General features: G+C 42.2%; 1 protein-coding gene across 4 annotated transcripts in view; it reads left to right on the top strand.

Moving 5' to 3' along the window:
- Positions 1–14,979, top strand: part of oxr1a (oxidation resistance 1a) — a 184,129-nt gene that overhangs the window by 153,705 nt on the left and 15,445 nt on the right. For all 4 annotated transcript variants that reach the window (XM_062398529.1, XM_062398531.1, XM_062398528.1 and 1 more), the window contains 3 exons: positions 8,497–8,649; positions 9,428–9,612; positions 11,895–12,556. In XM_062398529.1, the coding sequence (XP_062254513.1) occupies positions 8,497–8,649; positions 9,428–9,612; positions 11,895–12,556 (1,000 nt within the window). The remainder of the gene's footprint in view (positions 1–8,496; positions 8,650–9,427; positions 9,613–11,894; positions 12,557–14,979) is intronic.

Genomic DNA, 14,979 nt, shown 5'->3' with positions numbered 1-14,979 from the left:
TTGAATGTATTTTATGTGAAGCTCTGTTAGCATTCAAGCAGTTGTAGGCTTGGGTTTTCGATTGAAGAAAGCATTACAAAAAGGACACAATACACGATGAACCCTAGAAAATGGATAATAAACAGAGAGAATGTTCCTCTAAAATCCTTCTGTTTGTTCCTCTCAGCAAAACAGATTATTTCAAGCTGAAGGGTACCTTATAATTCTTACAGCCAATGTTCAAGTGAATGTTTCAAGTATAGTAGTGACATTTTCTTAGCTTTTTTTTTTAGAGTGTTATCACTGAACAGTGGGTTTATCAGTCAGTTTTAGACATTAAAAAATTGTCCTCAGTTGTCTCTCACGTGCTAGAAATGATCATCTTTGGCCACTGCGAGTAAATTCCCTCCCATTAGTTAGACATTTTACACTGGAAATAAAGCTGTGTATTGAAGCTATTTTATTTACCGTATACAATACAGTGCGACAGGATGATAAGGACGGTAAAAGGCCCAGAAATATCTTTAAAATTATGATTATAATAATAATAATAAGTGGTTCATTGTTGTATTTGATCATTTTTGATGTAGATATAAAGTCCTCATTAGAACAAGGCAATTAGAACAAAATCATACTTTGATTATACACTAATGAAAGCATAACTATGAACATTACTATTAATTTGTAGTAGCAAAACCCCCTAGTTCATAAAAACTTTATGGCTGCATTTTATTTCTAATGAACCAAGCATTTCATTGCAAGATTAAGAATGTAATGTTTCCTCTTTACAAAAGTTATATTGTATTTTTGTTGAAATAAATTGTTTACGTTGTTCAGACACCTCCATGACGTTCCGCTTGAGTTTACTTTTTGGACTAGTTTAAGGTGTGAAACATAAAACATAGATTATTGGCCTTAAGCAGGGAGGACATTTGTTAATTTGATATAAATGTATGTGTGTATGAGAATCTACTATCAAAACATTAGCCATCAATGAACTTGGTATACAACACTGCCATTCCTCAGTAAGCAAAGTAAAACAAATTTTTCTCCTCCATCCATTTATGTTGTTCAGTGTTTCTGTGATGGAGCTAAAGGCCAGATAAGGCAGCTCTGAAGTGTTCATGCACTCGCTCTGCCTGCTGGCCTGCTGGTATTGGCAGCAAAAAGTAACACATCTTGCAGGCACGGATCATTGGCTGGCTGTCTGACTATGCGTGTACATGTGCATGCGTGTGTGAATGCATGAATAGCTAGCTGACTCTGGCGTTCTTGCTGTCGTTGGATTATTTGGCAGCCACTGGTTCACTGGCCTAGTTACTCTCTGGTCATCTGTGTGGGCAGAAGCGTCCTCTTTGTCCTTTGCAGACCTTTCTCGTGCTCATACTGACACACGGACACACACATGCTCTCTCTTTCTCTCGCTAACACTACCACACACACACACGTTTACTCACCATGGTGGCACAGCTACTACTGTGACCTATGTCTCATCCTCTTTTGGAAACACTTTAGGGTCTCTTCATTCTTCTTTAATGCCTCTCTTCCACTGGGGTTTGATCTAAAATAAGCAGTGGAGGAAGTAGATCCATCTGCTATGACTTATACATGTGGTGCCACATCTCACTCAGATGAACAGGTTTTATCTCCTAAAGCATTGAACCTAAAAATTTGGGTGATACAAACAACAGTACAGTTTGTGCTAGAGGACTTGTGGCCGCAGAGGTTTGATGAATCACAACCAGTGTGCTCCCTCTTGCAGGATGTGACCATGCCCACAAGGTGGAGCTGTGGATTGATTTTTGATGGCACCATGTGTCAAAGTCACGGTCAAACCTGGTCGGCATCTAAAGACTTCCTCCCTGAAATCTTTATTATGAACATAGAAGCAAATACAACTAATACATTATACATTTTAAAGCAAATATAACAGAATGTTTGGGGAACTTTTGTGTATTACCTCATATTTACAATATATTTGTCCTTCATCACCTTGGTACAGCCATATTTTATATAATATATAATAGGGCTGCTCGATTATGGAAAAAATCATAATCACGATTATTTGACAATATCGAAATTACGATTATTCAAACAATTATTAATATGTGCCCTTATTCTGAAGTCTATGCTTTATTCTTTAAATGACTGTAACCGGAAGGACCAGTCACTTCCGTTCCGGTAAATGTCCCTATCTGCTCCCCCACTACAAGCACAAGGACAGAGAGAGAAAGAGAGGGGGGCTATGAGAAATGTGGGTCCGGTGTGAACAGCCAGGCGGCTGCGGGCTGGAGAATGGACGCGGCGCGGCCGCTTCATTGTGTGGTGCTAGTCCTCGTCGGATCCTTCGAATCCGAAGTGTTCTCATACAAGAGAACTGTTCTACCCTTTTTGTGGATCGAACGGGGCTGTCCTCCCTCTGCCGTTTTCCACTCTCGCTGTTTTTTAATTACCGCCGGTCACCACACACACTACTCGCCTCCTTCACTTGATAGCTGCTTGAGAGTGAGTGCCAGTCAGCTGGATGCTTTGGGGGAAGGACTGAATTTCCGCATGCGCGTCTCTTTAAAAAATAAAGAAGCAAATAATCGTTTCAACTCGATTATAGGAGTTTGGAGATCGTTTGACCCCATAATCGAGATCACGATTAAATTTCGATTAATCGAGCCGCCATAATATATAACCACTGCTGCATTGTACTCTATTTTTCTTCTCTGCTTTTAAATGTGTTTGAGGAAAAAATATTGTTTAGAGAGTAAAAGGATATTGATTTGTGAAGCACCACCACAGCTGCTACCTAACACGGTTACACACATCCCCTGTCCCCGGCGCTAGTGTCAGCTTTACAGCTGTATATTACAGTGATGCTGTCCTCTTTGCACATCCCAAACCCTCAGGGACGAGCCTCCGGGTGGCCGCATCAGGCCGTATTTCCCTCGGCTCCCCTCCCTCTACTTTTCTCAGCTCATCACTTCTCTGCCTGTACAGACCATTTCAATACTCTTCCATACTACCATCCTCATCCTCACTCCCTCATCTGCTCTGTGCCCCCCCCTTCAGCACTTACTCACACTCTGAGTCCAGCACAGCAGCTCTTTCATCTTTGGATTTCAGTGCAATAGTTATTCCACCATGCTGCACTATGCTCTCTCTCTCTCTCTCTCTCTCTCTCTCTCTCTCTCTCACACTCACACTCACACACAAAAACACATCCATACACTAACACACATACACTCTGAAAAGTTCCCATTTCCAAGTCTGAATGGGATATGGTCACTTCGGGACAGCGCTGCTCACCTCAGATGAGGTCAAATAAAGTCTGTCTTCATCATAGCACTTTGCAGCCAGGTTGTCTCAGTTCTTTTGTTACCTTAACTAACCTTGCCTAGCCCAGCCTTACCCCTGTGATATTGCAGTTAAGGATTTATATGGGGGTGACATAAAGACAGACAAGTTATCCCACACAGTACCACACTCTAGCACCAGCTGAGAATATATTGAATGCTGTGGAGCCCAGTGCAGGACGAAAACTAGTTTTATATTCGAGGATTTAAGTAGTGCAAAGAAAACAGCAGCCCAGGAAAGCTATACTTTGATTGTCCTCTATAGTGCTGATGGGCAGTCAGACTATGGAGAGAGCCCCAGGCCTTAAGAGGGTTCAGAACTATCATTCAGATAATTAATTTCTACCTGTCAATTACAGAATCTGCTGACTTACTTATGCAACTTAGTGTCTTCAAGACAGTGAAGGTCAATGCAAGATTCACTGTTTTCAGGTCATCCATCCATCTGTCCATCTCTTTTATTGGATTAATAACAAGAGCACCTTGAGGGAATGTCTTCACATTTTGTGCAATTGTTCAGTAAAACTCAAAGATGAAATCATACGATTTCAGTGGTCAAAGGTCAAGGTCGCTGTGACTTTACAGAACATAATCTTAAAGATTCACACCTATTAGACCACGTTTGGATCTGGTCTTTGACAGCATAGACTATATAGAGATTGACGATACATCTCCAATTCCATTTACCAAATACAAATGTGCATAGCGCCGTAGCAGTGAGGACCAATCATGGTTAGCCCATTTATATATTGTCAAATATAATATGTAATATAATGTTTTGACAGTGGCACTGACTGTTATACCATTTTGAAATTCTAGGGGCACTTTAACTATCGTCCATTGCCACTTTAACTTCCACAGCCTCAAACTATATCCGTTAACTGCATGTATACTTGCTCTCACAACGGCTGCTTAGACTCAGCATCAGGTTGTTGCAACATCCTGGAGCACTAATGAACCATTTAGTAAAATAAATTTGTATAGCCCATATTTACAAGTCACACTTTGTCTCATAGGGCTTAACAAGGTGCAACCTTCTCTGTTCTTACCCCTCAACAGAAGTAAAGAAAAACTACCCAAACATTTTTATTAACGGGGTAAGAACGTAGAAACCACATTTGAGGGATCAAAATCTTAACTTAACAAATCTCTTGGATCATGTGAGGTGAGACATTTTTTTAAATAATATTTTCACAGTATGCAATCATTGGCAGCCAGTTCAACAGAACAACTATTTCACCATGATTTCCTCTTTTTATTTGATATGCTCTAATTTGTAAAATACTAGAAGAATTCATTACCTGTCATGTTCTTATGCCTCATGATCAACAGCTCTGCGCTGATGGACAGCAAGTGTGTATTCACAGTCCTCACAGTCCTGTCTCATGTGAGTTGTGTGGGACGTGTGAATTGTGTTATTACACATAACACCCCTTTCTCAAATGTTTACTTAATGACAGGGCATGTCAAACAGTGTTTCCCGTGCATCTCTGTGAGGGTGGACGTGTTGTGACATCCTGAAGCTGTTTATTTTAGCCCAGGTACGTGATGCACACAGTCGTGTTATTAGCTGCGATTACATGAATTTTTTATTTTTTGTTTTTTTTATGTTATTTTTATTCCGATTTTAATCAATCTAACTGAAGATTATAGGTCAACTACATTGGATGTCATTTAATAGGGGTTTGGGTTTTCACGCTTCTACTGTCAAAGTATCCTATAATAATATTCATTCTTTTGAAAAACAAACCCAGTTCAGCTTGGACACTGTCATTTTTTGAAGAGGAGAAACACATCCCCACACATTTACTCAGAAAAAGGGCATGGGCGAAAAGAGTGAGCCGCATTTATCAGGAGACGTTAATTACAATAAGTATTTGGGACATTTCTCACACTGAATAGACCATAACACTAAGGTTGTTATTCAAAGTCACTGTCTTAATAATTCATTGACAATAAGTCATTTAGTTCGAAACAGTTCTTTGTGGTACCCACATGCAACAAGGATTATGTCAAATGTTCTCTGTGAGAAGGCCTCACTAACAGGCAGGACCCACACCTTTAAAATAACGTTTTATTCAAACTGTTGTTTGTCCTGGGCCAAAATTATCATTGTAGATGGTTGATTACTATAGCTTCTGTATGATAGTCGCAGAGCTTGAGGGAAAGGTAACATTGTTCACTTGGGTATGCACACACAAACACACTCACCCACACAGTACACACACGCTCACCTCTTTCTCCCTCTCTCTCTCTCTCTCTCCCTCACAGATTTAACCGACGTCTATGATCTTTTAAACGTTGATTTGATTGAAATTATGTCAAAATATCAACACTGATCATCACATAATGATCTATGCCTTTCTTCAATGAGTAAAATCGTTCATTATAGCTGCACTCAAATTCATCAGCAGGTCCGGCTTGCTCTCTTCCTCTTTCTCTTCTTTCTCTCGCCCCACACAAACACACACACACACTCGCACAAACAAATAGTGTTCTCGGACACGTGTAAACCCAGACTGGGTAAAAACAACAGAATCTGTAAACTGAGACAATGTAGGGTGAGCCCGAGGACATGGCACTCGGTTGGGCTCGACTCGTTTGGCTGTGCACCCTGTGAATGAAAGAGACACAGAGGGGAAGAATAAAATACTGAAAAAATAGCACATAACCTTTTTTAAAGTCCAAACATGTAATAAAACTCCCAAAATGAACACGATAAGCAGACCTGATCACTATAACAGAATAATTTAAATACACACAGTCCTCATCTTCAACAGCTGGGCCTCTGATCCTAAATTCATCAGCAGCAGATGCTCTCACAGATCAGAAAATATGCTTTTTTTGTCACCCTTGAAACTTAATTTTCTGCCACAGTCCCTCACCTCCTTATCTCAGTTTAACATTTTTAGATCCCTTTCTCCTCTCCTCTCACGGAGAGGCTTGTTTTGGCTGTAACAGATTGGCCAGCCCCCTCAGCCTTCCCCGACTGCCAGTGTCTGTGCTGCTTGTGTCGGTGTGGGTTAGTAGCTGCAGGCTGTTGTCGACCCTTGCTGGGAGACGGAGAGAGGGGGAGGTGTAGGGATGGGTGTCAGGAGGACAGCAGACAGTTATTATGGGCTCAGGCGCTCTTCCCCGAGCTCGTCCGCGCTACTGTATCTCTTTACTGCTCTTCACTTCTCCATCGGCTCTAAATGCCCCCCCTCCCACTCAAGATCCCCCTCTATGATAACTCCCACACTATCCTCCCTGTCCTCCTTTTCCCTTTTGTTCTATGTCCTTACACCAGTCACACTCTTTCATTGCTTTCTGCTCTTTTTATCTATTTGTCTTTTTATTTCCAAAGCATCTCTCTTTCTACTATCCCTCATTTCTTCCCAACAGCTATCTCCTCCGGCAGTCATTCAGTGTCACCGACAGTCCATCATGCGTTGTCCAGTCAATCGAACCAACAGTCAGCACTGTCTACCAAAATGTCACCCCTCTCTCCCTTTCTCCCTCTCTTCCTCTCTGTGACTCAGACATCGCATGGCAACAGGCTGCTGGAAAACAACGCCAAACCCAACAAACCTCATGTTTTTATTCATTGCAGTTACAACGATAGTTACTCCAGTAATGACGAGGGAGCGGCTACAAAATTGCTTTAAACTACATGTGTCAATATAAATTTAAATTCCCTCTTGGATGGGCAGAATCTAGCATAAAAACAGGTGGAAAATATTTGAATTTCGTAGTCAGCCTAATATCTAAATATAAATATCTTTGAATTCTTCTTCATAACATTGTTTAACATTTCTGCCAGTTATCATTACAGCATACCTATTTTATCTGCTCAGGGGGTCAAAGGTAGTTGGCTTTTTAAGATCATGTGTTTATTATTGAATGGTCGACATTGCACGTGAGCAAAACATCTGTGTCCAGGGAACCATTGTCTGTTCATGGAAGTAGCAGTGGAACTGAGCATTTTTTTTATATTATACACAATACATTGCATTAAATAATGTAACTATTAATAATGTACACTTAATTATTGACAAAAACCAGGCCTCTCAATTTGAGAATACTTTTTTACAAATTTTCAAATGGATCTGGTTATTTGCCTCATCTTAACCTTCCATTTAAAACATGTCAATTGTAAAATACTCTGTTGACTCAAGGACTTGATAAGTCTGAAATAGAATCCAACTAACCATAAGGTTATGCAAAAAAAATATCCTGCTCTCACATGAATGTTTTTTCACCCAATTACCTCAGTGAAGCTCAGACACACAGGAGGCTTATTCATTTGGCTTATCGGGTTCCTGTTAACCTGATTGTCCCGCTGTGCAGAAAATATCCGTTTATTTATAGATAATAAATTTAGAGACACATTAAGTTTGATGAAATGAGACACAAATTAGTTGCACTCCGTTTCACCGAGTGAACCAAGCAATGCCTGTTCAACAGTGCTTATTATTTAGTCTGTTTGGTTTAATGCTGCTCAGAGAGCTACAAATGACAGAGTTGTGTAGATGTTTATTTGCAGGCACCAGAAAAATAGAACATAGTTTTTACTTATTTTGCCTTTAAGGATTCTTTCCGTTACTTCCTTTATCTCCTGACCATAAATTGTACACCTTGCTATATGTCACTAATGCAGTGGCTGTTCCTAACATACCTGTTTTGAATGGGCTGTTTGCTCAGCCTGTGGTAATGCTGGTTGCAGCCTTCTTTCTGAGACTGTAAAAAGTAAAGACTGGCTGCTTCACCCGGTTCACAGAACCCTGAAGCTGCACCAACGCTGCTGCACAAAGAGCTGTTCACCTGTTTATTCAAAAGCTCCACCCAGTTCACAGAACTCCAAACTGGAGAATCAATTGAGCTCTAGTTGAAACCCAGTTGCTGCTGCTATGGAGCACAGGTCACCTGTTTATTAGTATTGAACGTATCATGTGTCCAAATTGCACCAGATTAGACTCTGCACTTCCTTGGACTCTTAACAACGTACACTTCAATTGTGAACTAGATACGTTGAATGATTCTTGTTGTTTTTTAGCCACAGTCCGACAGATATTTTCTTCATTAAATTATAAATATTGCTACTACAGTAGTCCAATATGAATGTATGCTAACAAAAATGTTCTGTTTCTCTCCTAAATACAACATACTACATCCACTCCCTCTCCACGTCAAGGACTCTGATGGCCCTCCTAAACCAGAAGGCGTTCACCCGCCAGTGTTCTCTGCCCTGCGTAAGTCCAGGGGAGTGTCGTCCCCCTCCGAGGAGGAAGAGGCCCTCACAGAGAAGTTCCTCAAGATCAACTGCAAGTACATCACTGATGGGAAGGTAAGATACGGTGCCCTTCTGTACCCTCTTTTTCATGTTACTGACTGACCAGTTCAACACAACTTACTGCTCCAATAAAAAAACTGACCGTAGAACTACCGTCAAACTAGCTCCAGTGGCCCTCATGTATTATCACAACATTTGAATAAACCTTTAAAAAAACAGGAGGTTTGTTGACAGAGTTTTTGTCTGCTGTATTTTTTATTTAGATTTGATTGAGATCAGGCAGGAAGGCACCCAGCTGCCAGGACATACGGTTATAACACAGACGGACATAATATATTCTCTAGCCCCTGACGCTAACCATCACAAATACGTGTTGAATCCCAACCTTGTGTTTTACTCTTATCTAAACCTACTTCTACCCTAATCCAACTGTTAATCCTCCAACAGCACACAGAGGACATATCAGTGAGTCTCACAAAGAAGGTTTCAAACCAAAATATGTCCACAAAACCATAGGAAGATATGTGCACACACACAAACAACCATACAGAGCCATGGTATTGAACCGCTGTTGATTCACTCACAGGTACCAAATGAAAGCACTGAAGTGGTCAGTGCTGCCAGTCAATAACTTCTACTTGATTTAGGACATTTGTGGTCTCTAATGGATTTGGCCCCCATCTGTTTATGTGACAGAGGTGCTTTTGATTATCATTTGTGGTAGATAAGGATGCTAAGTTGTTATTCTTTTTAGTTCATTCATTTATACAGATACTGATGGTTCTTTGTGTCTCCAACCCATTTCTCTCGTGTCCTGTGTTGTTGTTTTCAGGGTGCAGTGAGCGGGGTGCTGCTGGTGACACCCAACAACATCATGTTCGACCCTCACCGGATGGACCCCTTGGTTCAGGCCCACGGGTGTGAGGAGTATGGCATCATGTGTCCTCTGGAGGAAGTACAGTCTGCCGCCATCTACAAGGAGATCACCGACCCGAAGATCAGAGAGGCTGTCCCTGAGTAAGAGGAGGCATAGATAGTGCAAGTACTGTGGTGTTAGATGAAGACTTGTGTATGGAATATACATGTGTAATTATTTAAACAACTGTATATTGAGTTATAAAAGCTAACACTTATCTCTGTCCCCAATTTACTCCTAAATAAATTCTTACTCTTATTATTAGACATAGACAATTGCATGTGTGTCTCAGGCAGTCTTGACCTCACAAAAATGCAGGAACCTTGTTGGAATGGATGTAATTCTCTGCTGCATCCATGATCAAATTCCGTCAACGACCAACCACCATTTTCATACTGTTCCTTCCTTAATACCACAGAAAAAAGAAACGGCAATTACACTGGGGTTAATGAAGTATGCGTTCACCCTCCTAAATTCTGACCATTCACTTCTTTTTGCAGTAGGAAGCAGCCACTTCAGAGGATTCATTTCCTCCCACAGATTTGTCTGAGTTGTTTGTTTGTTTTTACAGTGATTGTTTTAATGTTGTTGAAGCCAAATTAATGCAGTACAAATATGGTGTATCATTATAAAACCAGTCATTGATTTCTGTGTCTTGTGCTGGTAGCAGGGTCTAGGCAGAGCTGTATTTAGCTGGTTGGAGTGTTGCCCATGGAGCAGTTATTGTGCTGGCAAATCACTGTTATTTGTGCCAGGCCCAGATGTTTCCTCAGCTAGGATGCATTGTCTTTGTCTCCTATGTCTCGTCTCTCTTCCCTTTTGTCCTTCACTCTCTCTGTCTCAAGAGCGCCGAACAAGTGCCTGCAGGATTTAATTCTGTGCAGTATTGTGGTTGTATGCAAGTGTTTGTATGCGACTTCATTACAGTTTTTCAAAAACAAGAATTTCTTAATTCTAGCTAGGCTTGGTCATTCTAGAAAAGTTGGCAAGAGCAGGGTACCCTTTGAAAATGCAACAGATACATCCCACTTCCTCCCATCGTCCCTATCTTCAAAGCTCTGCCCTCAAAATACGTGAACAAGCACTGACTGACTACTGCTTGAACATCGACTTTCCCCTGACTCGCTCGCTAACTCCTGGCCATCGTCTCTGCTTCAGAACTTTATTTGTCTGGTTGAAGACTCATGGTCATGTGCAGCGAGCAGGTGCTGCGCAGGCAGGAAAGTTAGGGGCGGCCAGGTAAATTGACCAATCATTTATTTCAGTCCGATTTAAATAATTGGTTGTTTATTTTGGTTCTGTTAGAGCTACAGACGCCAGCTTTTTGTCTTTTTTTTTCCATATATGACACAGTGGCTCCAAAACAATGGATCCTTCATTTCCAATAATGGAACTACTATCTTTCATAAACCACTTTGTGCATAATAAACACATCTGTCAAACTCTGTGGCCCAGGTGTGACTTTATGTAAAAGACTCAATCTGATCAGGCTAGGGTATTTTCTCAGACTCCTCTGTAAACTTACAACTGTCTTTACAAGCTGGCACTATAGAGTGACTGTTTTTGCAAATATGATCATATTCAGAATTTGAAACGAATCATATAAACAGCATATTACATTTGGACATTCTCACCTTTCATTATTCAGAATTTAGCATTATCAAATTTAGTAATAGGATAAGAAATGATTTATACAGCCCATTTGAAAACTAAGTATCTCAGTTTTCACAGCAGTTTGTGGTACATGGCCTCTGAACTCTTTACGGTTTCAGCTCTTTGTGCTTTCACAAACCAGCAGTTTTCAAGGCTGGTGTAGAGGTGCATGCACAACAGAAAAGCCCAAATACCTATTTAGGCCTGTTCAACAGTGCTTATTATTTAGTCTGTTTGGTTGAATGTTGCTCAGAGAGCTACACATGACAGAGTTGTGTAGATGTTATTTGCAGGCACCAGAAAAAAATAGAACATAGTTTTTACATATTTTGTCTTTAAAGATTCTTTCCATTACTTCCTTTAACTCCTGACCATAAAATGTACACCTTGCTATATGTCACTAATGCAGTGGCTGTTCCTAACATTCCTGTTTTGACTGGGCTGTTTGCTTAGCCTGTGGTAATGCTAGTTGCATTACCACAGATCTAAGATTAACATTAATCTTAGATCATCAGGTTTTCCTAGGGCAATACAAGTTAAGATGGGGGTTTATGTTCTTATCTACGGCTGCATATGAAGGGGAAGATTGTTAGAAAATTACTTTGTAAACAGCTCAGTAGTAATGTTGTCCTTCTTCTAATAAGTGCAAATAAACTAAATACTTTGTGTAAATAAAAGTTGTGATTGATAGAGCTGAATGTTCCCTATGTCCTTTCATTCATCTTTTCAGTGACCTGGAGCCTCTGCCAGTTGAGAGACATCCCTCCCAGCAGAAGGACCCAGAACCTCGCCTGAGGGAGCCAGGGGCCAATGATAGCGGCAGCACGGCCCCACGCAGCACAGAGGGCTCCATCTCTGAAGACGTCTTCACAGAGTCTGAGCTGTCCCCCATCCGAGAGGAGGAGCAGGCGTCTAATGAGGACCCCCGCCTGGAAAAGTCCTCTGGCGCTTCCACGGAGTCTGTGCAAACCGTCACCCGCCCGGATGCCACTGGGGCTGGTTACCAGGCCACCGGCTGCCCCCACGGCTCGGCCAGCCAGCCAGAGGAGCACCCTGTGGCAAAAGCAGAGGACAATCCACCAGACACTGCCACAGTAAATGTTAGCCAGTCCCTGATGGGGTCTAAGCAGCACAGTGTAGAGAAGCCACCAAGCACACCCACTACCACCAGCAGCATCGCTAACCAGGCCCAGGTTCCCAGCAGCAGCTCCTCTCGCCCGGGGTCCCAAAGCTCTGCCACCCCTGGTGCCACAGACTTGGCCACCGTCTCAGCCAGTCCACAAGGGGATGCCAACGAGGGCACAGACGTCTCCAAAACGCACACTATGCAACAAGGCAAGGAGGAGAATGTAGAGGAGACGCAGAGGGACGGCACACAGTGCTCTGCAGAGGGTAAACGCATTATTAGTAAAAGTTAGAAAACAAATTTCTTACAATTGCATATATAGGACATTTCAGCTGATAAAGCTGGCCTCTTCATCTCTTTTAGCTGCAACGCTGCATCTATATTCTTCAGAGAAGTATTGGAAAGCTGTGTCAGGATCACTGCTGTCATGTAGTTTTGTGATAACCTTTCAGTTTGCACTCTGCCTTCCTGCTAGTAATTGGAATATAAAGACGAAGGGAAATGGCAGTCTCTCTGGTGATATCAGCTTGCTGGGGCTACCTTGGCTTTACAGGGTTTAATGTAGTTGTTTGATCTGTGGCTTTGGTGGTCTGGGCCTCTCCTCTAGGCGATAAGCTAAAGCCTATCAAACACCAAAATGCCACAAACACACGGTGACAATTAAACCCAACATCGAAAAATTTTCTGAAAGAACATTCAGACGTGTGATTTATTTCACATCCTTTGATTTCAGAGAAACTCTAAATTGCATGAAGCCTGAAATAAACTCATGTCTTAATTGATATGTTTAACAAGAAAGGAATGGTAGATGTTTTAACCTGTCAGCTGATCATGCCAAACGTTTGTTGTACTTTACAAATAGCATATAATGTCAAAAATGTGCAACATTTTTTATAAATTGTACACTAAATTGAAAAAGTAAGCACGGAACTGCTATAAGCCCTGATAAAGGATTTATTTTACTTACCTCCCACACTTTCTCAGAGCATGTAGCACCTTAATCAATACATTTACTTTAACTTTTCATGGTCCAAAATACTTATGGTAAATGGCTTTGTGTTTATATAGCACTTTTCTAGTCTTGATGACCACTCGAAGCGCTTTACAGTTCAGCTTTACATTCACCCATTCGCGCACACATTCATACAGTGCATCTATTCACAGCACTTAGATATATTCTATGGGAGGCCATTCGGGGTTCAGCATCTTGCGCAAGGACACTTCGGCGTGCAGATGGGTTCGACTGGAGATCGAACTGCCTCTCTACCCCTCAGCCACAGCCGCCCACAATAATGTATTATACTATTATGATAGTATAATACATTCAATTTCACTGGTTTTTACCACTAAAAATACATTATGTTCAAATAATGTCCTTCAGGTTCTCACTTTTACCAGATATTCTTCAAAAAGCTCTACCAACTGAACATTGTTTATAAAAAAATATTCTCTTCACTATATAAGAAAAGTTGTACATGTACAGAACTTCCACTTAATGTGATCCAAGGATTATATTGGTAACTGGTATGGATAGTAAATATGTTTTCTGATTACTTCCCAGGCGACTGTTGTTTTTCATTCATTTCATTGTGGTATGAAAATCAGCTTTTAATACAAACATCTGGAAGTGGCAGCTCATCCATCACTGCGTCTTTTATTATTGTCTTGAATGCCAACTGCACAACAGGATCCTGTTCAATACAAAAAGCACCAGCAGCACTCATCTCTCACTCATCGTCATCCGCTTATCCGGGGTCGGGTCGCGGGGGGAGCAGCTCAAGCAGGGGGCCCCAGACTTCCCTTTCCCGGGCCACATTGACCAGCTCTGACGGGGGGATCCCGAGGCGTTCCCAGGCCAGTGTTGAGATATAATATCTCCACCTAGTCCTGGGTCTTCCCCGAGGTCTCCTCCCCACTGGACGTGCCTGAAAAACCTCCCAAGGGAGGCGCCCAGTGGGCATCCTTACCAGATGCCCAAACCACCTCAGCTGACTCCTTTCTAGGTAAAGGAGCAGCGGCTCTAATCCGAGTTCCTCACGGATGACTGAGCTCCTCACCCTATCCCTAAGGGAGAAGCCAGCCACCCTTCTGAGAAAACTCATCTCGGCCGCTTGTACCCGCGATCTCGTCCTTTCGGTCATCACCCAGCCCTCATGACCATAGGTGAGGATAGGAACGAAGATCGACCGGTAGATCGAGAGCTTTGCCTTGCGGCTCAGCTCTCTTTTCGTTACAACGGTCCGGCCAATCTCACGCTCCATAGTACCCTCACTCGCGAACAAGACCCCGAGGTACTTGAACTCCTTCACTTGTGCTAAGGACTCATTTCCCACCCGGAGTAAGCAATCCATCGTTTCCTGCTAAGAGTCATGGCCTCAGATTTAGCGGTGCTTATCCTCATCCCAGCCGCTTCACACTCGGCCGCCAGCCGATCCAGTGAGTGCTGAAGGTCACAAGCCGATGATCCAATGAGGACCACATCATCCGCAAAAAGCAGTGACGAGATCGTCAGACCACCGAACTGCAACCCCTCCCCACCACGACTACGCCTCGATATCCTGTCCATGTATATCACAAACAGGATTGGTGACAAGGCGCAGCCCTGGCGGAGACCAGCACCCACTGAGAACGAAACTGACTGGTTGCCGAGGACGCAAACACAGCTCTCGCTTTGGGAGTACAGGGATTG

Source organism: Platichthys flesus, chromosome 11, assembly GCF_949316205.1.
Source record: "Platichthys flesus chromosome 11, fPlaFle2.1, whole genome shotgun sequence".
Classification (NCBI taxonomy): Eukaryota; Metazoa; Chordata; class Actinopteri; order Pleuronectiformes; family Pleuronectidae; genus Platichthys; species Platichthys flesus.
The sequence above is the reverse complement of the archived record's forward strand: the minus strand, read 5'-3'. Positions and strand labels throughout refer to the sequence as shown.